Raw genomic sequence first — 27,907 nt, 5'->3', positions numbered from 1 at the left:
GAGCAGATGCTCTGCACTGAGCAGAGTCGCTGCCATGGGCCCTTGGCTTTAAGTGTGAGGCCTCCTGCATCAGAAAACACCCCTCCTATCACAGTTTTTTGGGGTGTTTTTTTTTTGGGGGGGGGGTGGGTGTTTTTTTTTTTGGGGGGGGGGTGGGGTTTTTTGGGGTTTTTTTTTTTTTTTTTTTTGGGGTTTTTTTTTGGGTTTTTTTGTCTAAGCAGACAAAATATGGGTCTGGGAAGCGGGGCAGGCTGTCAGCACACTTTGGGAGAGAAGAGCTTTGTGTAACCAGGTACATCCCTGTCCTGCCTCATCCATCAGCCACTCACCTTCCTGCCTGGAAGGCCTGAGCATGCACACCCAGGCTCACCATCCATTCTGGCTGTGCACAACCATCCATGGGTAATAACAGCAGGCACCTCCGGGGACAGCTTACCATGACCTGCCTCCTGTTAGGCTCGTACAGCTTAATTAGTACAATCAAGTTTCCGGGTAGGAACTATCCCTTCCAGCTGGATATCAGCACAACAAAGCAGTAATTGTGTTCCTGGTTACACAGAAGAGTTATTAATTCAAGAAGTCAATTAATGTCAAAGATACAAATAGCCCTGGTTTCATATTTACAGCTGGTAGGAAAACAAAGTGCCTGGCAGGCTGGGTGAAGGACCCACATGGTTCTTACCCCAGGACTGATTCTGGTACAGTCCAAGGCAGAACAACCATCTCTGGTCAAGGAACCAGACAGTGGCAAGACCCTGGCAAAACCTCTGCTCCATCAGCCTGATTCTCAACAAAGGAACCTTCCACATCATCCCTGAACCCAGCTGGGCTGATCCCTTGGGCACTGAAGCAGCCTGGAAGGCTCCAGTCTAGGGTTTCCACTTCTTTGGACTTTGGACAAGGCAGAATAGCTTCCCACTGCCAGGGGACAGGGCTAGATGGGATACTGGGGAGGAATTGTTCCCTGTGAAGGTGGGCAGGCCCTGGCACAGGGTGCCCAGAGCAGCTGTGGCTGCCCCTGGATCCCTCGGGGTGTCCCAGGCCAGGCTGGATGAGGCTTGGAGCAACCTGGGACAGTGGAAGGTGTCCCTGCCCATGGCATGGGGTGGAACAAGAAGAGCTTTAAAGTCCCTTCCAGCCCAAACCATTTTGGCATTTTGTGATTTCTCTTGGCTGTTTCCACCCTTGGGATCCATGCCCAAGCCAAGCTGAGTGCTTTTCTCCACCAAGCAGAGGTGGATCCAGCACTCCTCTCCCATCTTTGCTGCTATCTTGGTAGCACAGGTTTTTGCTGTCCCCTCTGGCTGCAAATGCCACCCTCTGCCCTCTTCCTTTCTTCTCACCCATCCTGAGGCCACAGGTCTTGTCACCCTTCCTGTCCCCCGAGCCTCCATGAGTCTACTTTGCTTCAAATGGCTTTGGGATTCGTTTCATGATGGATTTTACTCTTAAAACTAATTGCATGGTTTTTCAGGCTATGCTTTCCCATACAAAGGATTCTGGGCAGGGAAAAAAAGAGGCATGACAAATTCAATCACTTTGGATTTTTCATTTCTTGAGTTGCCTTAGCATGTAAACTTCACACGAGGCTTTTTCCCTACCACTGTGACAAGCAAACAGGGCTCAGCAGTGCTCGCTGGGGCTTCCTTCTGCTTAAAGGCTCTGATTGATGGAGGGGGGATTTGTTTCCCTTCCATAAGATCCCAAAGCTCTTCACTATGTAAAAGTGGCAGATGTTCCAGCGCTTAAGCTTGGAGCCCTCTGGAGTGGGTCATCCAAGCAAGGAGCCCCCAGCACCTTGACGCTGGCCAGGAGAGAAGGATGGGATGTGTAAAGCCCCAGGACTGAGACATCTGGAGGTTTGAGAAGGCAGAACATGAGCTTGGTGCCATCTCCAGGCTCACTCAGGACCCCACCACTGGTGAAAATTAACTTAATAGGAACTTTTTTTTTTCTTTTTTTTTTTTTTTTTTTTTTTTTTTTTTTTTTTTTTGTCCTTGGGGAGGAGCACTCTGATGTAACTCCTATGTATGTCCAAGCATGGCTTCCCTCATGCTTGGATAGAGATCCCAGATCTTCAGACAGTATTTAGTTTTAATCTCCCCCAATATGTTTGTCAGTAAATAACTCTGAATACGAAGGAAGAATGTTTAAACAACCTAAATCCCCTTTTGTGGCCAGAAATCCACAGCCAGCTTCACAGGGCCATCCCTGCTACCAACACACCAGCAAGCTTCACCTTGCTGGAATTTTTGAGGAGCCACAGGTTTTACACTGGGTTTGCATCCTGGGTTTTCTTCCTGGGAAAAGCACATGAGGTCAAATATCTCACCCACAGGTGTTACTTTGGGAAGCATCCATGAACTGGGCTCTCTGTTAGGATGAAGCCACTAAACCACCTCCATGGTCCTGCTGACCCAAGATTTTAAGCCCAGACCTCCTATTCTCTTAGTTGGGAAGGCAAAGGAAAAGAAACAAAATTCAACACAATTTCCCAAGAGATGAAAAGGCCCCTCTACCCCTATAGAGAACATAGTTTTGATTAAATTGAGCTGCTTTTTCCTTAGGAAGTTTTCTTCATGCTTGCTTGTGTAATCACACAGAGGTCAATTTTAATGCAAGAAAAACCTGGTTGGAAAAGAGACCTTGGAGCAATCCACTCCCAGAGCCAGAGTGGAAAGTTACAGCCTGCACCTTGTCTTCTCTTCTGAAAGCAGAGGGTTAATGGCATTTTCTCAAAACTGACAGGTTTTCACAAAGTCTTTGGCCTCTGTGGCATTTTCTAAGCAAGAATTTCTCTCTCTAAAATCTGCTGGCATCTCATGATGTTGGGAGGCAGGCAGGGCTGGGGCAGGCTGTCCTGTGCTGCAGGCACAGCTCCTCTGCTCCTTTCCTTAGCTGAGGAGGCTGGAGCTGAAATCCCAGCCCCGGTCCCTCGCTGGCAGCAGAGGTTTCCTGGCGAGGAGCAGCATTTCCCCAGGGAGGTTTGTTTGCCCATGATGTCACTTGGGCTGTCACTCGCTTTTGGACACAGGACAGGCCAGTGTCACCAAAAGCAAGGGGAGGGAAGAGGCTGGTGAGGTGTCACAGTGATCCTGAGCAGGGGGTTCTGGCACAGGGGTGAATTAACCCTCTGGCAGCAGGGGTTTGCTCATTTGGACGTTTCCCCTCCTTCCAGATACAGAAGGCTTTGCACAGACACATCCTACAGCTTCTGTAGGGTCTTATACCCCATCTGGCCTGGGTTTATCCCACCTCTGCCAGCTTCCCTTTGGAGCTCAGCCCACCAAAACCTCCTTGTGTGTTGCCAGTGCAGCATCCTCCACTTGGAGAAGGCTCAGTGGGACCTGGGCTCCTCAGCAGCACTCCCATGGATGTGTCCCCACCTGCTTTAGCACTATAGACATAAGGATGGAAGCCTAAAGAGGCTCCCTGTTGTCCCAGGGGTGGTAGGGGACCACACTAACCTTTCCTCTCCCCTCCCTTGAGCCGCTGCCAGCCTCTGCCAGTTTGCTGGCAGAGCATCCCGGTGCCAGGCTGGAGCAGCAAACAGCTCCGGCCACATCCCACCCCAGCACCCCCTCCCACGCGCCTCTGCACCTTCCTGGACAGGTCTGGGATGGGGAGGGGGGAGTTTGGGAATTTACTGGCTTTCTTTTGCTGCAAGCAAACGGGCAGGAAAGGGAAAGGGAGAGTAATTAGCTGTCGCCGTTGTTCTGCTACCTGCGATGGCGGGTAAAATTAATGGAAAGCAACAGAAGTCAGGGCGACGTGAAACGACTCCCAACCAGGCCTCCTCTTTGCTCCCTTCAGATCTCTCTATTTGCCAATCTTCTCGTGGCTTTTGATGTCTGTTGTGTGTCTGTGGGGTGTTTTTGTGCTGTTATTATTTATCACTCGCAGTAAGAAAGAGAATCTTTAAAGTGGCAGAAGAAAATGGGAAGGTTTAATATTGCAGGAGGCAGAGTCCCTGAGCATTTCGGGCTCCTCGGCTGATGATTATTTTTGTGGAGCGATGGGGAGCTGGTGCAGGCAGGGCAGTGATACAAATCTCATTCTGTGCATCCACACAGAGCTCTCGCCCCCAGGGCTGGCGGAGACCTTTGCAAATAATGTTATCTTTGGTGGCAGAGGGAGACCTGTGCAGGCACCCTCCAGCACCAGCTGCAGTTCTGGGGAAGGCGTACTTCCAAAGGAAGGTGTGGGACTGACAGACAGACACACAGACATAGCTGGGAAGAAGGAGACAGCCCTCCCAGCTGCTGCAAGGTGTTGAGCACAGCAGCTGTGAGCAATAGCTGAGGGATGTTGCAGAAGGTCCAGCAGGTGCTGCAGCAGGAGCAGAGGTCAGGAGGAGCCGGGGGGCATTTATTTATCAGCTACCCAAGGGATGGTGCTGCCCCACTTCTTCCCATCCCACATCCAGACAGGGATCACAGCAAATGCAGTCCAACCAAGTTCCACCCCCTGTGCTGGGCTGTAGCCCAGGCTGCTGCCTGCCCAAATCACAGCTTTGTGAGTGGCAGCTGCAGCTCAGGGCTTGAGCCCCACCATCCCCCTGGACCTGCTGAGCCAAGCTCAGAGCCATCCCACAGCATCCCCTGTCCTCACCTCCACGTGCTTCCCCCTGAGCACTGTTTGTTTGCTGGCTCAGGGCCGGCAGGAAAGCCCTTGCTCAGTAAATAATGTTTTATCTCTGAACAGCAACTCAGTGTCGCTCATCAAATATTAATCCAGACTCAACTGCTTCTTAACGAGGTTTTCTTTGAAGGCATTGGGGCTGGAACACACCTGGTGGGAGGCAATGTCCTGGCTTCCCCCTGGCTTTGCCCAGGGAAAACAAAGGGACAACAACAGGGAAAAGCTCCCTGGTCCAGCTCCTCCAGCTTCTCCACAGGATAAGCATTTCCCACCCAGCTTTAGGAAAACAAGGATGAAAAGCCCAAGTGCCTTTGGTAGGTCTGGTGTCTCCAAGGATTGTACGTGCCCAGGTACAGGTTTGGGGTACCTTGGGTCCTGGCCTTGGGGAAAAAAGTGGCAGAATTTTATGGGTTCAGGTAGATACAGAAAAATTTCACATGATATCAAGGAGCTGTGAGAGAGAAAGAGAAAATCACAATGTGCATCATCTGTGCTTTGCCCTGCCTGTCTTACACTGTGCATCTTGCAGGCATTCCTCCCACGGAGACACATTCCCACAGTTTGTTTGAATAAACCTGGGGAGAAGTTCAAACTCTACAGAGCTTTGCTGCTCTTTACCCTCTGAACCTTGTCTGCACCATTTGGGGACCTGCTGGCATCTCACCAGATTTATTCATGAGATGCCTCAGCTCCCATGGGAGTCAAGTTCTCCAAGAGCATGTGCCCCATGTCTTGCTGGAAATGGCTTGGAAGTTTGCTCAGACACTTGAACCAGCTCCCTCATGGCTCAGCATTGCTTAAAGAGCAGGAAAAGCAGCAGAAATCTGGGAAAGCCTTATCAAAGGGATGAGGAATGGAGGAGGGAGTGAGCAGCTGGTCAGCCCTTGCTTGGCTTGGCAGAATCATTGCACTTTCCCTGCCCCAGTGGATGAGGCTGGATGGACAAACTCGCTGCCAGGAACACTTCCATCAGCAGTCATTCGTGGGCTCAGCACACAGACCCAGCTTCTCCAAAACAAATCCCAAGAAAACAGCCAAGAGACATTCCCTGCCATCCCTGAGTGGTTGGTTATGGCAGAGGGGGAAGCCCAGAATGAAGGTCAGCAAGTGGTGGAATCACAGAAACAATTAGGCTGGAAATACCCTCTAAAATCATTGAGTGACCTGCACTTCCAAGGCCACCACTAATCCATGTCCCCAAGTGCCACATCCACGCATCTTTTAAATTCCTCCAGGGATGGGAACTCCACCCCTGTCCTGGGCAGTCTGTTCAAATGTCTGAGCCACATTTTAGGCAAGAAATGTCTCCTAATATCCAATCTAAACATCCCTTGATGAAATTTGAGGCTGTTTCCACCTCTCCCACATCACTGATTCACATGGAATCCGAGGGAATCCCATCCCTAATTCTTCACACTCACTTCCCAGGGATCAGACCTGTTCCCATGCCAGAGGTCTGCCCCCAGGGATACATCCCTGGCACGGTAAAAGGGAAGGTGAAATAAAACTGTTTGGCATGTTTGGAGTTCAACACCCTTTCATAACACCAGAGTTGTCCCTACCTCTTCCAGTCAGCTGAATATATTCACACATCCATAGGCTGTAAGGGCCAGAAGGGATTATTGGATCGTGGGAAGCTGATCAGAGATTCAGGGCAATGATTTCATTGGCAACTTTTGAGAGAGAAGTGGCAAATGATCCATTTAATGGGCACTGCCTCCAGCCAAGCCAGAGCAGGGGCTGTTTTCCCTCTTCTGGCACTATAAAACCTGGATATATTTTAATATGCAATTCTGGTGGCTTTGAAAAGTGTCTCCTGGGAGCTGGTGTGTTTTTGTGTTCCTTGCTTTCCTCTGCCCACTCCTGCAAGGCCCAGGATAAAAGTGACCAACCCCTCGTGCCTTGCATTCCCAGAGCTTCTGATCACCAAGACCACAACCAGGGAGGAGGATCTGCCATATTAACTCATTAAATTCCAATCACGCCTCGCTTAATATTTAAGAGGGACTGTCAAGGGTTTGAAATGCTGCGGGACCCCGGTGGCTGCAGACAAGCTGTGAAGTCTGTGGGTGCACAGGCACTTTTGTCCATATTCATTGCACTCAGTGCCCCACTCACAGAAAAATCACCCAGACTTCTCCTCTGGGGACTGCACGGGGACCCTTCCAAGGCTGGTTTGGATGGGCCTTGGAGCAGCTTGGTCTGGTGGAAAGAATGAGATGAGCGTTGAGGTACTTCCCACCCAAACTGTTCTGGGATTCTATGATCTGGGGCAGCCCCACAAGAGCTTCTGCAGAGTCTGAGGGTCCTCAGAGAGATGAGGTGGGGAGCAGCTCAACAAACATCTGGTCCAGACCAGAGGCATTTCAGCATCTTGAAACGGAATGGTCACTTTGGTTTTGCTGCCATTTCTTGGCACGCTTTGGACCTTCTCCCCCCCACAGCCAGCTCCCTCCTCCCGTCCAGCTTGGGAAAGTTCTCATTTCTGCCAGCGTGCAGTTTTGGTTGCCCTCCTCCCCCTGCTCCCATCTGCTCTCTCCCGCTGCAGTGGCCGAGGCTGCCGTCTGTCCGGCGGCAGGACGCTGCGAGCCCATATGCTGTCCCTCGGCAGGGCTGTCACCTCTCCTGCTGCCTCCTGCAGCCACACTTGGCAGGGGAGGGAAGAGAAGCTGGAGTGGGGAAGGGGCCCGCAGGCATTTCACAGCAGTAACAGAATAAATCTAATTTATAGACATAGCAAAATGCAGCTAAAGCGGGAGTTGAAATAAATGCAAAGCACACCGAGGTCTCAAGTTATCGGCGCTGTAACATTTTTCCTGACTATCTCTGTTTTCCTGCCTGGGTTTGTCTTTGTAGCTTCCTCCCAGACAACTGGACCTTTGCTCTGAAGTGAAAATGAAAGCTGGGGGAAAAAAAAAATACCAGGAAATGAATTCTTCAGATCTCCTTCGTGATGCATCAGCCCCATCTGCCAGCTCCCTGTGACAGGGAGCAGAGCATGGCTGGGTGGCAGGTGGAGAGACAGGCTTTAGAAAAAGGAAATAAAGTGAAATAAAAGGCATAACTATCCCTGCAGCTGGGAAGTGAGACTGGGCTGCTGGGGGGGGCTCTGCCAAGGCACGGAGAGAGAGAACCCCACAAGAGATGGGAAGACAGGGTTGGAAGAGCCTTCACTCATGGAGTGTGAGGACAGGGAGATTTGTCTTCCCATTCCCTGGCTTGTCAAGGTAATGGGAACAAGCAGGTGGGAGACGTTCAGAGGCAGCTTGAACTAATTAGGAGAGAGAATAGGGGGGGGCAAGGCAGGGGAAGGAAAACACTTTGTGCTGGTGAGCACCATCCCTGACACAGAGATGATGAAAGGTACCAGAGCAGAGTGATGGCGCAGCCAGCCCGGGGCTGGATGGAGCCTCTGCCATGGTGGGGCTGCCAGAGGGATTTGGGTGCTCCAGGGGAGCTCACAGAAACATGGGGTGCCCCACGGTGGTGCTCAACAGTGAACTCAGTGAGTTTTCTAAACTCTGCTCCAGCCCTTTCCTAGGGTTAGAGTGAACCTGTCTCCATCTCATTCCAGCAGACCTTAGGGTTGTGGTTGTGTGTTCCCAGCCTTGTCAGTCACCCCTCCTTCAAGATTTGCTCCTGGAGCTGGGAATGAGATTCAGAAGGGAGCATCGTTGTCTCCTCTGGCCAGATCTCCTCTCCCTTTGCAAGAAGTGGCAGCTTTTTGTGCCTAATTTAGCAGTCTTTAATCTGAGTTATTCCAAACCACACTTGCCACTTCCTTCATGCGTTCCCGCAGGATGATGGGCTGATTTCACAGAACGAAAAGCCTTAAGCAAATCTTGTCACACAAGAAAATTGATTTTTCAAAACTGACTTTTACAAGATTACTGGTGGTTTTTTTCCCCTCATCTTTCTTCTATATCGTTCCCTTCCAGTCTCACGAGGTGGCTTCAGATCTAAGGAAATTAGAGATGCTGTGACTAAATTGAAAATGTAAAAATGGGGAGAAAGAGGGGAAAAAAAGACACCCAGCACCTCCTCTGCTCCTGCCTCTGAAGGATATGGCTGCATGTGCTCGTGAAGGGGCAGAGCTGTCTCCTTGACCTCTCCCACTGCCATAACATCAATGCCACGTCACAGCAGAGTCTGTCCAAGGATTATGCCAACACCTCACAGGCAATATCCCCTGATGGGCATTTCTTGGTGATCCCAAGCTAGATCATGGGGTTTTTTCGTTCTCTCCCTCAGTCTGTACATATTATTTTATCTCTTAGAATTAAAAAAACAGTTTCCCCCTGCTGCACGGTTCAGAGACATCTCAATGTGTTTTGTTAAAAAAAAGAAGACAGAGGAAGAGTTGCCTTGAAGTTGTTTCAGACAGCTTAAAATATGCTAAGCTTTTGTGTTTCTGCCACATAAATAATGAATCCTCTTACAGCTTCTGAGTCAGGAAAGACGTTGATTTAAGAGGCCTTCAGCTCTGTTTGAGGCTTTTCTGCCAGAAAGGGAGGAATGTGACCAGGGACGAGCGAGGCATGAAGGATGAAGCAGAGTGTGCAAGGAGGATGTGGGATAGGGACAGAGGTGGCACCCACCACAGCCCTGCAGGAGCTGTTCTAAGGGATTTCACTCCTTGATTCCCTCTTTACTCCTTTATTACAGATTGTGGGGACTAGAGATGTGTTTAAATGGAGGACAAATCTGTGAGCATCTACTTCTGTCACTGTCTCTGCCCCAGTAAACCAGTGAGGATTTGGTGACTGCAGCAGCATCAGTTGTTGTTCATGTGACTCCTTCCCCAGGTCACCCTTGGAGATGTCTCTGCCAACAGAGCAGACAGGAGAGCTGCAAAATGTAAGCCTGCAGGCATGGCAGGAGAATGGGAAAACCCAGTGGGTGCTGGTGTCCCACAGCAAACCCAGGGGGTCCCACAGCATGTCCTGGTGACTCCCCAGTACCCGTGACCAGACCCTGCAGTCAGAGGGCTCAGTGCTGGAATGTGGATCCACTGCCGAGCTGGAGCTGGGAGGGCAGGCTGAGTTCATCAGGAAACAGCTAAAAGAGAAGAAGGGCCGAGCTGGCTCAGGCTGAGCTGGGGCAGGGGAGCCTTTCCTCCCCAAACCTGTGGTACCTGTGCCAAGGACGTGCTGTGCACCCTGAGCATCCTCCCCACCTGGCTTGGCACAACTGTTTGGGGTACACAGCACCTACCCTTGCACACCCCCTCCCAGAGAGACCCCAAAGGAGTTCTGGAATTGGAGAGTAACCCTGTTCAGGTCTCAAAAATACCCTTGGCTTTCTGTTCTGCTCTAGAAGCTGCTGGCAAATATTAAAGCAAAGAGAAAAGGCAGGGTGTTGTCTCTGGGTTAGAAAGTTGTTTGGAAAGCATCAACCAGCATTTATGGCTTAGCTCCAATTTGTAACTGAAGTGGGTAATGAAGAACTTCATGGCTGCTACTATAGGAGATGTCCTTTTTATTTTTTCTTTTTTCTTTTAATATTGTTTAATGCTCTTTTATGGAGAAGTTGATAGATAATCACAGACCTCTTTGGGTCACTCTCTTGTACCAGGACAGAACCACACTGGGTTGTTGTTCCCATGACATGGCTGAGAAAGGCGGGGTTGTACCAGGGTGTCAAGGGCATGCAAGAGAAGAGGGACTTGACCGTAATTTTGGGGATGGATGGATGGATGGATGGATGGATGGACCGATGGATGGCTGAGGGAGCTGGGATTGTTTCAGCTGAAAAAAGGAGGCTCAGAGACATTATTGCTCTCTGCAGCTGCTTGAAAGGAGCTTGTAGTGAGGTGAGGGTTGGTTACTTGTCTCAAATAACAAGTAATAGAATAAGAACAAACAGCCTCATGTCACACCAGCAAAGGTTTATATTGGATGTTAGGAACAATTTCTTCTCCAAAAAGGTTGAACAGCCCTGGCACAGTCTTCCCAGGGCAGTGGTGGAGTCCCCATCCCTGGAGGGATGTGGAAGGTGTGTAGCTGTGGCACTTGGGGACACAGGTTAGTGGTGGCCTTGGCAGTGCCAAGTAACGCCCAGAATCAATGACCTTGGAAATCTTTTCCAAACTGAGCAATTCTGTGATTCCATGGATGAATTTCATACTGAAAAGATGAACAGATCTTTTGGTGAACTCCTAGCTTTATTCTACTCCCCTGTGAGCTGCCTGTGTGTTTGCATTAGCACGAGGGAACATTTTGGATATTTATTATTCCTCCTCATGACCTGCCAGATCCCCAAGCTGCTCACACTCCAGCCAGCAGAAATCCAAGTTCCTTACACAGAAATCCCTGCCCTTGGCATCTTCTGTGAGGAGATTCCCACAAAATGAGGGCTCAGCCCATCTCACCTGCGTGACTCAGCTGCCTCTGTTGATAATCCCAACGTGAACCTGATATCCTGTTGATAATGCTAATGTGAACCATCTGATCTAGACACAGTTGAGCCCTGAATAATTAACTGTTCTGGCAGGGCAGGCTAGGGAGCCTGCCAGAGAAGGAGCTGTGCCTCACACCAACCTGAGGATGTGCCAGGAGTCAGACACAGCACAAGGAACAAGCCTGAGTGATGAGATGGGAACAGTGGCTGTCATAGGGAAGGAGGAGCCTTAGGGGCACTTCTGGGGCTGGAAATTCAGACAGACCCTGCTCAGGCTGGTGGGCACCATTTTTGGTAGCTCAAAGCATTGCCTGGGCTGCTTGACATGCCCAAGGTTGGCCACCATCCTTGAAGAGTCAATATAAACTTGGCCTGAGGTCTGTCTCCTCTTGCCATGCCAGAGAGAGGGCAGACCCTCTCATGCTGCAGAGATCAAACCACAAAGCCCTTGAAAACATCCCAAACTCAGGACCAGGTCAAAGCCTCAGAAGAGCTTTAGGAGCCAGCCAAGAAAAAGAAAATCCTTGGAGAAGACCCAGACACCCAGCAACTCTCTGTTGCAAGAGTTCCATGTGCAGAAAGGCACAAGCCATTCCTGCCTCCTGTGCCAATCATTTCTGCCCTGAAATGTGTGGATTTGGCAGCTCCAGTGATCTGGAACATCAGGTCCCAGCCCAGCACCACTTTCAAGATCCCCAAGCAGCAGCTTTCTTATGCTGATGAGGACCTGTGAGTTTCTGTCTCCATTCCCCATTGTCTTTTTTCCTGCCAATCTCAAAGGAATTGCACATCGAGGTGTAAAGTTGCAAAGGCCTCAAGCACAGGTGGAAAATAAGAACTGGAACAGAGGAAAAGGCAAGTTTGAGCAGCTTCACAGCACTAAGATTCACTTTGCACTGAGGAGGAGGATAAACACAGCAGAGAATTAGCTCCTCAACATGCCAGCATCCATAAATCTGGCTAAAGACATTCTGCTACGGGGGTGGAGTGGGGTAGGAAGACCCCAGAAAGGACTAATCCTGTTAAACTATTTGAGAAAACACAAACCACGTGATGAAATTGGATTACCCAAAATAATAGTTAAGCTATTAGTCATGTCTATTGTGTGGCAGGGCAAGTCAAGATGATGTAGGCAGGAAAAATGAAGTGCAGCATCACTGCCAAAGGGGTAAAAAACTCCCCGAGGAGAGGTGACACCTCCAAGCTCATCCAGGACTGGAGGTGACTCACATCCCCAGTATTTCCCCAGGATAAGCAGTTTTGGCAGCTGGCTGTCATAGTCTGAATGGTTTTAAGCTTTCTCCACATGCATTAAAATGAGGGATTTAATATTCATAATTTAACGTGGGGGGGAAGTACAATTTTCATATGATTCCATGACACTGGGGCCAAAGATTCTTAAATGTAAAGTGCCCTCTTTAGAGGGAAAATGAGTTCTTGTGGAAGAGGGTGAATTTGTGAGAGGGGAGGGGCAGAAAAACACCCAGAGTGGCAAGAGAAATGCCAAACAGGGATTAATGGGGACAGGTTTGGTGCCCATCCCTCTCATGTAATGGGGTGGAGGAGGAGGGAGGATTTTAAACAGCAGGGTTAAAACAGCACATCTAAAGCATCTGCATTGTGTTTTGATCTGTCACAAAAACAGCTCCATTTGCAGAAGGAATCATCCAGTCCATGAAGTTTGATGCTTTCCCTTTGAAACAGTGGCAGCTTTTCCAGCTTTTCCAGCAGGGTCTCTCTGGTTTCCTTCCAGGGGAGGGATGAGGGTCCTTCCCAGCCCCTGGTGCAGGGAAGGAGCCAGGAGGACACAATGGGATGGGCTTTGGCCACCCCGTGTGCCTTGTTTTGAAAAGCCAGGTGTCTACTAAGCAAGGCAGGAGCCTTCCTTGAAATGGAAAATGTTAACCTCCTCCCTCTGAATTATTGTAATTTTGATATTAAGGGGATCTCAGCGAAAGATATGGGAATACAGATAACAGATCTTTAATAGGAAAACTAAAACCACAAATGCAATAGTACAAACAAACAAACAAACAAAACAAAAAAACCAAAAAAAAAAAACATCCCTGCTGCTAAATCCAGCACAGTAATCCTCGTGGGTCTGCTCTGCTCTGCACACACTGGGGTGCACGTGCACGTCTGGGCAGGTTTTATCCCCACCATGCCTGGCCAAGCCCTGCCTGGGGGCCCCGAGGCCCCTGGGTGTCTCTGGAGCTCTGTGCAGCCCAGCTGCAGCCCCGGCAGCGCCGGTCCATTGATTACCTGCACGGCTCATCAGCCCTCTCCAACTATTCCCCACGGTTGATCAGTCAAGTCATTGACAAGTTAACAGCTTTGTTTACTTCTCCCTCTCGCTTCTGCAGCCGGTTTGTTCCAATCACTGTGCCGAGAGAAAGGCTGTTTTGATTGGTTTCTCACCCAAAATGAACCACGGTGGGTGCATGGACTGGTGACATGGCTTTAATTGTCTCACCTGGGAGAGAGAAACCTTCTCACCCCACTTCTTTCAGGTTCCTGTGCCTTGGGCAGCACAGACCTGACCCCTGGGTGTCCCTGGTAATCTCTCCTCCTGTGCCCCAATGCTCTCCTCAGAGCTGAACTCTCACTGAACATCTTCAGGTGTGATTTGGGGAGCTCTGAGTGCCCCTCATGGATCTTTCCCACCCACGGGACCTGCTGATGGTGAGGAGGAGATGCAAAACCCAGGCACTGCCCTTGAAGACTGCAGCTGATGAGCAATCAGGCTCATCCCAGCCTCCTGGCTTGGCAGGAGTGGGAGCACTGGAGCCGAGATGAGATGGAAAATCAAGCCAGAATTTTCCTCTGCAGTGAGGTGTTATTATTATCATCAAAATCCCAGAGTGTTTAAAAACAATCCAAACCCAGTAGCAGCAACTGCTGCATCGTGGTGAGCGCAATCAGACACCAAACATGTCCTTGTTAGGGGTAAAAGTCTGAAATTTGGGGAAAGGTTGCAATCTTTCTCCCTGTTTATTTGTTTTTAAAAATAAAATTTTAAAAAATAGGCAGAAGGAGATGAGCAAAGTTGGCATCTCTGCATCTGAGCTGCAGCATTTCCACCATTAGAACTCAAGGTTCACTTCGTGGTGGAGCCAAGATCCCTAAATTGGGATAGAAAGGTTTGGGAAGAGGTGATCACTGCAGCAGCTGTGTGTGCCTGGAGGTTGGTCAGGATGGGAGCTGGAGACCTGGAAACATTTCCTCAAGTACAGGAGATACAATACACAAGGAAATACCTGTCCATGTGCTTTCTTCCCCTCTAGTCAGCACAGGTGAGGCCACATCTCAAATCCTGTGTCCAGTTTTGGGCCCCTCACTACAAAAAAGACATTGACTTACTGGAGCATGTCCAGAGAAGGGAATGGAGCTGGGAAGGGGCTGGAGCACCAGGAGAGGCTGAGGGAACTGAGAAAGGGGCTCAGCATGGGGAGAAGGAGGCTCAGGGGCAACCTTCTGGCTCTGCACAACTCCTGACAGGAGGGGACAGCTGACAGGACAAGAGGAAATGGCCTCAGGTTGCCCTAGGTCAGGTTTAGATTGGATATTAGAGAAGATTTTTTAAGGAAAAAGTTGTTAGGGATTGGCACAGGCTGCCCAGGGCAGTGGTGGCATCACCGTCCCTGGAGGTGTTCAAGAAACCGGGTGGTGGTGGTGCTTAGGGACAGCCCAGGGTTAGTGTGGCCTAGGCACTGCTGGGTCAGCAGCTGCACTGATGATCTCAGAGCTCTTTTCCCAAACAATTCCCTGGCTCTGTGATTCCACACCCCAGCCCCCGTGCTGGAGGGCCAGGCAAGCCTCAGCCAGAATCCTCAGGGCTGTGAGCTGGATGAAACCCAAGCTGGAAGGAGCAGCCGTGTAATTCAGATGGGGAGAGGTTACCCAGGGCCTGCTGCTGATAAATGAACCCACGCTCAGAGGGGGAGGCAGAGGAGCCACACAAGCCCCACACATCTTCATTAGGCAGGGAGAAGAGGAACAACCCCATACATCACCATTATGAAAATTTACCCGTAATAAAGAAATAATTTGCGCGATGCATCACGCCGCAGCCGCGCGGGGGGCACCGCGACACCGCTCGGGCTGGGAACCTCACTCCATCATTCCTCACAAGGCCGGCACTAGCAGGAGCCATCCATTGTCCCTGTCCCCTTTGGACCTCCAAAGGAGGCCAGAACGTCAGCCTCAAAACAGCACCTCCTCCCCGTGGAGGTCACCAAGGCTCTGGGGCCTCGGGGGATTTGGGGTGGTGCTCAGGGCATCCCGCTGGGGACAGCTCTCCTGTGAGGGTGAGAGGAGGGGACTGTCACAGCACACCCTAGGAACTGAAGGCACTGCTGGCAATAAAGCAACAAACCCCATTCTCTGAGCAATTTGTAGCAATTAATAGCCATTCCCAGGAATGAAATGTTAATTAATTCTTTCCCTGAGCCATGCATTTATTTAAGGTATTTGTGGGTGTTCTTGGTACTTTTATTAAGCAATTAAAATGCGTCCAAGAAAATATTTATCCATTTTAAGTAATTCTTAGTAAACACGATTTATATGGCAAGCAAGCACTTTATTTTGCATTGTTAATTAAAACCGACGACACACTCCACTTCCCCGGGTTATTCGCCACCAGAGCAGCCTCGCTGCCAGGAGTGCTGGTTCAGAGCTGCTGGCAGCTCCGAAATCCTCCCTCAGAACCTGCAGGGTGGATTTGTGCAGTGCTGGATGGGACGTTTCAGAGCCCAGAGAGCCCCAGCAGCCCCTGTTAACCCCAGGAGTCCTGTGCTGCTCTAAGGAGCCATGGAGACCTTTCTAAAGAAGATTTTGTTGAGTCCTACAGCTTTGCCAGGGCTGGGAAGTCAGGAGTTTGTTCCCACGCTGGGTGTTGAAGGATTACAAGCCCTTGTAGGGCAGACAGAGGGAGGTGTTCACTCAGGTGAGCGTGGGCAGGGATGAAGTGCTCGTGAGCAGGGATGTTAGCAATCCACAGACTGACACCCTGTGGGCTTTGCTGTGCTCTCACTGGGGGCATGGGGAGCTCTTCAGGGGCTCCACCAGCCTGGCAGCCCTGCCAGAAACAGAATTCATGGAAAAAAGGGATGGAAGTGCCGGGTAAAACCCCTTGTGAGAAGGAGACAGCTGAGCATCCCACCGAGAGCCTGGCAAGAGGCACAGGCGTGCCATCCCAGCTTGGGGAAGGTTTCCTTCAGAAACCAGAGCAGCAGAAGGAAAAACAGTAAGACATGAAAACCAAAACAAAGCCCCAGAGTTGTTTAGGAGCTGACAAATCCCAGACTGTCCTCTCTTATTTGCTTGTGTGTACTCTTAGCTGGGAAGCAATCGATGGAGTCAGAGAAATGCTATTTCCCTGAAGAATGTCTCCTTAGAAAAGTTCTTCCCTCCCTCTTCAGTGTTAAAAGGACTCACTGCAGGTATTCTATTTTTTGTTCATTCTTTAATCACCAGTTTTCAGTGCTGACTGTAATAACCCCTTTGAAACTTGGATCAAAATATCTCTTTCCTGGTTGAAATTTGTTTTCTTCCATCACCCGAGCAAATTCAATTTGTAGAAGATACTGAATTGGGAGGCACCTGGTACTCCCTCCAGAAAGGCCAGAGGAAAACAAAAGCACATTAGAAATATGAGAAAGGAAACAACAGAATGAAACCCAGCCCACAGGGGAAGAAATGCTCATCTGGGGACACAGACTGAGATGGTGCTCAGTGAAAAGAAATGAAGATGAGAAAATGTGCACATCTCTGCCCTGGAGCCAGGCTGGGAGAGCTGGGGGTGCTCACCTGGAGAGGAGAAGGCTCCAGGGAGAGCTCAGAGCCCCTCCAGGGCCTGAAGGGGCTCCAGGAGAGCTGGAGAGGGACTGGGGACAAGGGCTGGAGGGACAGGACACAGGGAATGGCTCCCACTGCCAGAGGGCAGGGATGGATGGGATATTGGGAATTTGGAATTGTTCCCTGGCAGGGTGGGCAGGGCTGGCACAGGGTGCCCAGAGCAGCTGTGGCTGCCCCTGGATCCCTGGCAGTGCCCAAGGCCAGGCTGGACAGGGTTTGGAGATACCTGGGATAGAGGAAGGTGTCCCTGCCCATGGGACAAGATGAGCTTTAAGGTCACTTCCAACACAAACCCTTCTGGGATTCTGATTCTATGATCTGCACTGGTGATTTGACATGGGATGGTGGGAGCAGGGTGAATTTAGGGCTGAGTACTCCAAAGGTGTCTGTCAGTGGTAGAGGGCAGGAATTGAAGACCCCCCCACAGTCACCCTGTGGGGACCACCCAAGAGCCACAGGGGCACTGGGAGAGGTCCCACAGCATCCCCTCTGCCTGTGCTCCCCTTCAGCCTGGAGAGCCCAAGGCAGTCACAGAAACAGGTCCTGTGGGCAGGGTCCCCACGGGCAAACCTCAGCCCTCCCCTGCCCTGCCCTGCCCCTGCAGTGCAGTCTGGCCAAGGGTGACAATCAGCACCAGCAGTGGCAGGCGAGTTAGTGTCCAAGTCATCCCGGGAAAGACTGAAACAGGTAAATTTATATAGTCTGGAAAAGACCCTGAGTGGCATATTTGCAATCTATAAATACCTTCAAGGGAACAACATAAATGAAAGGAGCCCCTGATCTCCAGGCTGGCAGGACCAGGAGCTCTGGCTGGGAGCCAGGCTTGCTGCAGTACAGCCACAGAGACAGGAGGAAGAAATCAGAGAGCTGCAGCAGTGGAGGTGGTGGATGGAGCTGCAGGAGCACCCTCCCCTCTTCTCTGCTCCATTTTATTTGGTTTCTGTTTATAAATAACAACTGAATGGTTAATAGGTGAGCAAGGCACGTTATGGGCTCGTTAAAACCCTCAGTAAGTTGCCTTCTGGCTGTCCATGAGCTCATCACAGGAAGCTTTACAAGAGGGTTATCAGCTGCCATTATTAAAAACCAATTTGACATTATAAAAGATCCATACTGCTCGTTCAGCCACATTGATTTAGCCATGTTAAGCCTTGGAAAACTGGAGCAAGAACCTTGATCTCTGCTGAAGCATGAAAAATTGGTGTTTGTGACACATCAGGAAATCCAGTTTTGCAGCAGCGATGGGTTTTGAACAAATCCATAAAGCACCATGCCACGCTTGTTGGGAAGTGTTTTCCCAAGCAGCTGCCATGTCAAACAGCTCTTGGAAACCTTGTTCTCTGTTTTGCAACATCCAGAAGGATCTCATCTGAGCTCTGCCCAGCTCAAACCCACCTCCAGACACTTCTCCATCTGGTTCCAATTCCTGGTGCTCTCTAGGAATGTTGGGAGGATGAACTGCGGGCAGGTGCAAGGACGTGATCCCACAAGTCACTTTTGTCCTCATCTTGAAGCCTCCTTCTTGTCCTTTGCACAGCAGGGAGGGTGGATTTGTGCAAAATAACCAGGGAAGTGCCTGGCACAAGAGAAGCTCTGGATTGTCCCAGAAGTTTGGTGCCACACCCTGTCCCACTGACTGCTGAAAGAATGGCTTCATGTACCTGCTGCCTCCCTTGAGCACCTGAGGAGCAGAACAAGACCCTCCAGAGGCTGGAAAACTGCTCGTGGCTGGGAATCTCTACAGGGACAAAGTTGTAAAAGGAGCTTAATGGAGCAGAAATATTCCCGACAAAGAGCATGGGACATTTCCCCATTCACCAGCTGGAGTTTCCCTGTCACTCTAGCTCTGTTCCTTCCTTCCTTCCTTCCTTCCTTCCTTCCTTCCATCTGCAGTTCCTGAGGTAGGAGTTCAGGTCTTTTGGGCCAGCAAACCAAACAGGAGATGTCAGGAACGTGTCTCCTCTCCATCCCACAGGCTGTGCTAGGCTTTGGGCGCAGGTGCCAGAGCTGTGGCAGATGCCCCTGTCCCTCTGCTGCCCCATCCCTGTGGCAGATGCCTCCCACAGCGGGCAGCAGCGTTCCTGTGGCAGGGAGGCAGCAGGGCAAGGCGGATCCGTCGGGAGACAGGGAAGCAGGATGCTGAGGTCAGCCTTGCCTGGATGAGCTGCTTGGCTTGGGCTGCAATCCCTCTGGGAAGAGAAGGGCGTCACCAAAGCACCGCTGCCCATTCAGACCTTTGGAGCAGCACCTGGAAGGCTCCGTTTGTGCAGGATTTTCCGTATGGGACCTCCCTCATTAACACACGAAGTGCAGCCCTAGAAATAAAACCGGCATCTCCTGATTAATTATTGGAGGGGGAGGCGAGGGAGGCAGGGGAGGGAAGCTGAAGTGGCCAGTCAGCATCTGTTAGAAATGTGAAGATAAATGGAAGGCGAGGGCAGGTCAGAGCATACAAATCACTTCCATCCCCCGGGAACAGCTCTCAGAGCGCTGTGTCACCACGGGGGAGGCTGAGCAGGTCACTGGCAGGAGGCACTGAGGTTCACAGCAGCAGGTGCTCGGGGAATTGGCTCTGGCAGCACTCAGGGTGTTCTCCAGCCTGGCAGGGACCAGCATTCTGCTCTCTGTCCAGCCCCACTGAGGCACGTCAGTGCCTATGGACCTTCAGCAGGAGCTCCCTGCAACTCCAATTGTCCTTGGCCGCCTTTGGGGCAGCATTGGAGCAGTGGGGAGCCATGGCAGAGTGACAGGAACAGGCAGAGGGAAGCAGGAAACTGCTGGGAGGACGAGGAGCAGATGCTGCTTGCCTTGGAGGGGACAGCTTTCCCCAAAGCCCCCCACCGACCCCGTGTGGGGAGAGCCTCTGCGGCTCCTTCCTCTCTCCAGAGCCAGCTCCAGGTGCCCACATCTTTCCCGACCCATCCAGCACAACCAGAAGGGCAGCCCCAAAACAACAAGGCAGAGACTCCTCAGAGAAACCCTCTTCCTTCCAATTTACCTGTCAGTTGTTTGGGGGGGATTATTATATTTTTTTTTTCCCAGGCTTTTTTTCCCTTCCCCAAAGAGTGGCTGGAGTTTCACGCCGCCTGACAGCATCTCCCGCCTTTCCCACCCGTTCCCCAGTGGCAGGTTGCCAGATGGTGCCCCATTAGGTCACATTTGCTCATTGTTTGGCAAACAGGGCTTAATTCAAGTGCTGAGTTGACAGCTTGTTCTCCAAGACAATTTGCAACTTGCAGTGTTGCAAATGCCAGCTTGGCTTTTCGGGAAATGTTATTTCAGCTGCCTTAAAGGGATAAAGTTCTCTTTGACTGAGGAAAGAAAAAAAAATAAAAAAGAAGAAAAGGGCCAAAGCAGAGGGCAGCAGAAAATGTTTTTAGTGGTTTTGATGTGGTCCAGCAGTGTTGTTGGCAAGCCTTCAGGAAGGGACTGTCATTCCCCATCAAGTGGAGACCCTCCATGTCCCATTCCTCCCATCACTGAAGTCCTTCACAATCCTAAAAAATGAGGTGTGTTCCCAGGGAAACAGGGTAATAGAATGTTGGTTTCTTTTGGAAAGGTTTCTGTAGGGGTACACATACACGTCTCTCTGATGGCTCCTCTCCTCTCTGTGGCTGCAGTCCCTAAATCCCCAGGGAAGGGGACGATGCTGAGAACAAGTTGATGTTCCTTCTGAAGTCAGGGGCACTCTGGGCGTGCTGCCCCAGCACTGTGACAGCTGCACGTGGACATGGCAAGAGACACAGAACAGCACCACAACAATGCTCTGTTTTCTTCAACAGGTGGGCAAAGAAAGGCCAGGTTATAAAGGAAGCCTCCGGTGACTTCTACGAAACCATCGTGGACCACACGTTCTTCTTTGAGCCCGTCTCCTGTGAGGTCACCAATGCTCTGGGCAGCACAAACATCAGCAGGACCGTGGATGTCTACTGTGAGTAACCTGTTGGCTTCAGTTCCAGGCTCAGCAGAGCTGCTGGGAATCAGCAGAAGCAGACAGAGCTCAGTCTGACTTGCCCGGGGTGGCAGGACTTGCTGGGCTCTCCTGCAGCTCACGTTTTCTAAATGCTCTGGAAATTCTGTGATCTCCTCGTGAGCTCGCGGGGTGGTCACAGGGGAGCTGGTCCCTCTGGAGCTGCAGCAGGCACCTGCCTGAGGCTTTTCTTTGTTTGGGGCCCATCAGGATCCAGCACTGCTCCTGTGACCGGTTTGGTTTGGGGGTGTCTGGCTGGCTAGCCCGTCGCTGGCAGTAACTCCAGTTTGCTCTGTGCAGTTGGGCCCAGGATGGCCACGGAGCCGCAGTCCCTCCTGGTTGACCTGGGCTCGGACGCCGTGTTCAACTGTGCCTGGACTGGGAACCCCTCCCTCACCATCGTCTGGATGAAGAGAGGCTCGGGCGTGGTAAGAGCTGCTGGGGCAGGGGCACGTCCAGGGCACGGGGGGCTGCAGGACCCTTCCCATGGAGCAGAACCCGCCTGGCCAGGGAGCTCCTGGCTGATGAATGCCGGCTCCTCCAAATGCAAAGGGGTCCTAAGAGTGGGGGAATTCATTTAGTGATTATGGACAGCAGGGTTGAACCAGAGCAACACTTAACACCTCGCTGATGGGAGCAGTTCTGCAATTCCCCTGCTTGTGGAGCCTTCTGGGATGGTCTGTGTGGGATGGACCTTCATGGGATGGATCTTCCTGGGATGGACCTTCATGGGAGGGACCCTCATGGGATGGTTCTGTCGAGCATAGACCTTCAGGGAATAGACCTTCATGGGATAGACCTTACTGGGATAGACCTTCATGGGATGGACATTCCTGGGATGGTCCCTTCTGGGATGGACCTTCATGGGATGGACCTTCCTGGGATGGACATTCCTGGGATGGTCCTTTCTGGGATGGACCTTCATGGGAGGGACCTTCATGGGATGGACATTCCTGGGATGGTCCCTTCTGGGATGGACCTTCATGGGATGGACCTTCCTGGGATGGACATTCCTGGGATGGTCCTTTCTGGGATGGACCTTCATGGGAGGGACCTTCATGGGATGGACATTCCTGGGATGGTCCCTTCTGGGATGGACCTTCATGGGATGGATCTTCCTGGGATGGACTTCATGGGATGGTCCTTCCTGGGATGGTACTTTTTAGGATGGACCTTCATGGGATGGTCCTTCCTGGGATGGTACTTTTTAGGATGGACCTTCATGGGATGGACATTCCTGGGATGGTCCTTTCTGGGATAGACCTTCATGGGATGGACCTGCATGGGATGGTCCTTCCTGGGATGGACCTTTCTGCTCCCCAGGCCTGGGATCTCACACCCCTACATGTTCATCCCAGCACTCCCTGCAGTCAGCTGGAGCCTGCTCCAGGAAGGAGTGTGGATCTGTCCCAGCAGACTTCTCCACGTCTCTTTTGTGCTGAAAATCCTGACCTTTGCCAATTGTAATCACAGTTCAGTCAGGCTGGGAAGCAGGAGATGCTCTGATCCCTCCTTACAGCCAGGAGGGCTGAGCAAAGCCACGGGAAAAAGCTAAAGGAGGGCTGAGATGTGAAACTCATTCAGAAACACGCACAGGTTTGGGTTTGAAACGCATCTCCCAGCTCCACCTGGGCAGATCTGTGGATGGGGGAACACTGCTGTTCCAGCTCAAGGCTGTAACTGGAGAGCTGGACCCCCACGGAGGGGCTGAGTCCTCCCTCCTCTGGGGGACACTGAGGCATTAACTGCTGGGCTGCTTTTTCCAAACCATAATGGCCTTGGTGAAGGCCATCTCCTGGGAAGATGGGAGAGCTGATGGCTTGAATCAGCAAAGGAATCCCAGTGGGTCAGTAGTTCCTGGGTGGCTTCCCTTCCCACAGCTGCTGTGGCTGTTTCTCTGGGTTATCACTGCAGGCTCTCACACACAGATTGTTGTTCTGCTGCAGGAGCTGGGAGCAAGGGCTGCCTCACCCTCCTGCTCCAGTCCAGCCCCCATCAGGGCTTGCCTTTGCTATCCAGCAGTGCCCAGGCACAGCCCCCTTCTCCCTTTTTATCTGCCTCTCTCCAGCTGAGTTCCATCACACTGGAACTTCTTGGAGCAGAATGAAGGAGAGGATTCTGCCCTTCCACTATGCCCTTATGAGACCCCTGCAGTGCTGTGCCTAGCTCTTCTGAAGTTCTGTCCCAACTTCAGAAGGACATGGAGCTGCTGGAGCTGAGCCTGAGGAGGCCAGGGAGATGCTCCAGGACTGGAGCCAGGCTGGGAGAGATGGAGGTTTCCAGGCATGAGAAGGAAATGCTCCAGGGAGAGCTCAGAGCCCCTTGCAGGGCCTAAAGGGGCTCCAGGAGAGCTGGAGAGGGACTGGGGACAAGGGATGGAGGGACAGGACACAGGGAATGGCTCCCACTGCCAGAGGGCAGGGATGGATGGGATATTGGGAATTAGGAATTGTTCCCTGTGAGGGTGGGCAGGCCCTGGCACTGGTGCCCAGAGCAGCTGTGGCTTCTGGAAATCCTGGATCCCTGGCAGTGCCCAAGGCTAGGCTAGATGGGGCAGCCTGGAATAGGGGGAACCCTGGATAGGGGAAGGTGTCCCTGCCCATGGCAGGGGATTGGAATGAGATGTGTTTGAGGTGTTTGAGGGCCCTTCCAAGCCAAACAATTCCACAATTCTGTGACTTCAGGACAGACCCTCCAGCTGATGCAGCCCAGCAGAGATGGTTATGCTGGTCACCAGAGCCACCTCCACCTCCCCAGAGGGATCCTGGCAGAGGATGGCAGAGGATGCTGCTTTGTAAAGCCATCAGCCATGCCAGTGGGATCTGGGATCATGGCTGCTTCTTCCCCAGCCCGTCTGTTTTCAGAACCAGGTTGAAGTCCCTCAAGATTGCCTTCTTTTCTCCTTTTTTCACAAAAAGGAAGCAAGTCAGAGACCAAGGAGAGGTTGAGGCCAAGTAAACACAGGTGTTTTTATGGCTAACTTGCAATCGATGCTAACACAGTGGGTTTAAAAGGGATCTGACCCTCTGTGCCTCTGCCTCGTGCCAGGTTAGGGCTGAGACCCCCACCTTGCTACAGAGAAACCCAGATCCACATCCAACCACTGCATCAGTGCTGATTCCTGGAGCTGTGGGAGCAGCAGAGCCAGAGGCTCACCCAGCTGAGGAAGAAGAGAGCTGATGGGTTGTGACCTACAGAGCCCTGGGGGAGAAGGCCAAGGGCAACTGGAGGAGTTTGCTCCAGAAACCAGTCTCTGTTTGAGATCTGCCATGGGTTTTTTTTTCAAACCCATCAGTGCCAAGATCCTGCTGACAGCCTCAGCCAGATCCCTCAGCTTCTGTGTTTTTCCAGGTTTGATAAAACTGCTTATTGCACAGCAGGGCAGGGGAGCAACAGTCAGTCCATAGCAGGGGGCTGGCCAGAGCCAGCTGAGATTTCCCTGGGTATCCAGACCCTGTTCCAAGGTGTCTGAGACCCCTGTCACCACTTCTGGGCTTAAAATCCCTGAGTCAATCCCAGCAGCCTCCCTTGTGCCTGTGAATGTGGAGGTGCAAGTGTGGAGTGCGGTTCTCTCTGAGGTTTTTCTGCCTGTGTCACTGAAGCCACCAAAATTGCAAAACTGGAGTTTGTGAAAATTCAAATTAATAAGAAGAGGATTTCTCAGCCACCAAAATTTTCCTCTTGCATCTTGAACTTCTTCCAAAACTGGAGTTTGTGAAAATTCAAATTAATAAGAAGAGGATTTCTAATTCCACCCCAAAACACCTGTGGTGTTTCTTTATTCTTTGGGCAATAGCAGTAAGTGATATTTCCATGCAATGCCAGACTTTGGGCTCATCCGCTTGGCTTTCCCAAGGATGCTGAGGAGCTGGTGACTCAGCTCTTGTAACTCAGGTCATTTGTTTTGTCTGTAACTTCTCATGGCCCACCTGAAAGCCCCCCTCCTCTCTTTCAGGTGCTGAGCAATGAGAACAAGCTGGTCCTGAAGTCAGTCCGCCAGGAAGACGCCGGGAAATACGTGTGCAGAGCCGTGGTGCCGCGGGTGGGCGCGGGGGAGCGGGAGGTGACGCTCACCGTCAACGGTACCTCCTGCTGCCCTCTGCCATCCCTGCCTTCCTGCTGCCCCTCTGCCCCTCTTGCCCTCCTGCTGCCCCTCTGCCATTCCCTCCCTCCTGCTGCCCCTCTGCCGTTCCTTCCCTTATGCTTCCCATTTGCCATTCATTCCTTCTGGCTTTGCTTCCACCATTCTTTCCTGCTCCTCTTCTGCCATTCCTTCTAGCTCCCCCCCTGCCATTCATTCCTTCCTGCTTCCCTTCTGCCATTCCTTCCTGCTTCCCTTCCACCATTCATTCCCTATCCCCATTCCCTTCCTGCCTTGATCCTGTTGCTCTGACAACTCCTGTTCCCAGATTATCCCCTCAGATACTTCCTTTTGGAGCAAATCCCACCCCCAGTTGGATCGGAGATCCAGGCAATTGGAGTAAAGTGGATTTTTGCATTATTTTGCCTGGAAATGCTCAAGTTAAAGCAAAAAAAAAAATCAACATTTGCTCAGCCCCACACAGTTCCTTATTATCAACAGGGGTTTATTGAGTAGTTGGGAGCTGGCAGCTTTAAATCTTTAATAGATTAATCTTGCAAAACCCTTGCAAGGTCGGAGAATGCTGTTGTCTCTATTGTACACCTGGAGAGCTGGGAATTGAGTCTGGATCCAAGACCAGCAGCCTAATCACACTCTGCAACCCACATGAGGATAGCTGTGAGGATTCCTGTGAGGATACTTGTGAACACTCCTGCCAGGATTCCTGTCAGGATTGCTGTCAGGATACCTCCATGTCTGCTTGGGGCTCATCCAGCACTGTGTCAGGATGTGCCCTGCACTCACAGCCACGTCTCTGGAGTTTAGTGATGCCCTGGCCAGGACCTTGCAGCAGCTGGTAACAAATTTCAGCATAAATAAGGCAGGGAAAGAGCCAGGCAGGCTGCAAATGGTGTAAGCAGAGGATGAATTTTGCATTGTCTCTCACCTGACAAACTTACAGGTTTCACTCCCCCCTCACTGTCACAAGAGAAGAACATAAGCAGGAGGCAGCTCAGGCAAGCATTGATTTCAAACACAGATAATGCAGACAGTGGATGCCCCAGTTCCCTGGAATCATTCAAGGACACGGCTCTGAGCAACCTGATCTAGGTGGAGATGTCCCTGCCATGGCAGGGGGTTGGACTGGATGCCCTTTAAAGGTCACTTCCCACCCAAACTCTTCCAGGTTTCTATAATCCTGGAAAAGGAAGCCAAGCAGCAGGGGCTGAAAACCAACCACTCCCTCGACTTGGACTCAGCTCCTTGGCGCCTTCAGTCGCCTTCCCCAGCAGCTGCTGGGTTTTAATTACAATTAAATGAGCTCATGGAAAACAAAGCAACAAATTAGCACGAAGAACATGCTCCTTTCCTGACACCTACCAGGCACAGGGATGCCCTGAGAGCAGAGCAGAGCTCCCCACAGGCTCGGGACATTTGGAGTGTGCAGCACTGGCTGGAAAAGTTTCCCTCCAGCTACTTTTGTTTTTTTCCTCCAGCTTATGCCTGGGGAAACTGATGGGGAGCAAATGAAATCCATGCATGGGGTTCACTGCTCAGCCTTGAGCATCTGCCAGGAGCTGACTGCCTGCACATCCCCTCCCATGGGAAGTGCTGCCAGGGGCTTGGTGCACCCCGAAGGTGACAACACTGGGACATGTCACTGCAGGTATTGGACCAAGGGAGAACCCCACACCTCCAGGTCAGGATGCTCACCTGGCCCTCCAGGAGAGGAGAACTGAGCCCCTGAGCAGCACTCCCACATCCACCAAGAAGCAGGGCTTGGCAGCCTGTCCTGCAGCAGGAGCAGCGTTCCAGCTGCAGAGCACAGCACAGTGTGCCTAATCCAGCTAATGAATTCTGCTGGAAGCCTGTTCTGATGTAATTCAAGGGGGAAGTTGAATGCCTCACATTTTGAAGTGATTTTAAATCCAGAGGGTGATAAAATTGTCTATTATTACCAGATGCCTCCCTCTGTCACAGAAAAATCAGGCATTGAGAATTTGTGTTCTGGGCTGGCTGCACTGCTCCTGATCAGGGCACCTGGACTTTTAGGGGGCTGATCCATCCCACCGAGCAGAGAGATCCCAACTGAGGGATCACCCAACCCACTCTGAGCCTGTGGTCCCACCCAGCCCATCCATTCCCAAAATTATCCAAAATCATGGCATGATGATGGTGGGGTGGGAGAGCATCCTGTGCCCTTCCCACCCAGCCTCATCAGAGAGGGCTGTGGTTACAGAGCAGCCCAATCCCATGCCAGAGCCAAGGCCACCAGCCTGCAAGGAAGCAGATAGGATTCAGAGCCTGGTGAGTGGGAAGGAGGATTATGCAAAGCAGCAGCATTTGGCCGGGCCAGAGCACCAGAGGCTCGAGGGGAGGGAGGAACTTGGTGCCATCATAAATCAGCAGCAGCTGGATTTACAGCCAAAGCCTCTCGATGCTCTTGACTGCACCCAGCCTGGTCACAGCTCCCACCCCAGCAGAAGCACCCCAAGGTCACCTTCACAGGCAGATCAGCAGCAGCCCCTCGGTCACTGCACCACCCAGGCTTGGCAGGGGCTGCTGAGCAGGGACCACCACCCCTGCCCACCTTGTTCTGCAAGAGAGGTTTGTTGGAAGGGCTGGACAGCTCCAGGTGACTAATTTAGGATGTAATTAGCCTGGGATTCACCCCAAAGAGGAAGCTGGGCATGCCTGAGAGCTGGGAGCAGGGCAGGGGCTGAGCTGCCGCCCTGCTTGGTCAGGAGCACATCGTGGTGTCAGGAAATGCTCAAGGCCAGGTTGGAACAACCTGACCTGGTGGGAGGTGTCTCTGCCCAAGGTAGGGGATCTGGAATGAGATGGGTTTTAAAGTCTTTTCCAACCCAAATCAGTCTGTGGTGTTCCTTTGCAATACCAGGCAGAACCAGCCAGCCCAGGACTTCTGCAGGAAGCAAGGAGTTAAACAAAACTCTCCTGCC

The 27,907-nt window shown here is 51.6% G+C and overlaps 1 protein-coding gene across 3 annotated transcripts in view; it reads left to right on the top strand.

Moving 5' to 3' along the window:
- Nucleotides 1-27,907, top strand: part of KIRREL3 (kirre like nephrin family adhesion molecule 3) — a 369,112-nt gene that overhangs the window by 321,686 nt on the left and 19,519 nt on the right. For all 3 annotated transcript variants that reach the window (XM_039721998.1, XM_039722000.1, XM_039722001.1), the window contains 3 exons: nt 20,679-20,827; nt 21,167-21,294; nt 24,822-24,948. In XM_039721998.1, the coding sequence (XP_039577932.1) occupies nt 20,679-20,827; nt 21,167-21,294; nt 24,822-24,948 (404 nt within the window). The remainder of the gene's footprint in view (nt 1-20,678; nt 20,828-21,166; nt 21,295-24,821; nt 24,949-27,907) is intronic.

Source organism: Passer montanus, unplaced genomic scaffold (assembly GCF_014805655.1).
Source record: "Passer montanus isolate IOZ18808 unplaced genomic scaffold, ASM1480565v1 scaffold47, whole genome shotgun sequence".
NCBI lineage: Eukaryota > Metazoa > Chordata > Aves > Passeriformes > Passeridae > Passer > Passer montanus.
This window is presented reverse-complemented; position numbering and strand designations above follow the sequence as displayed.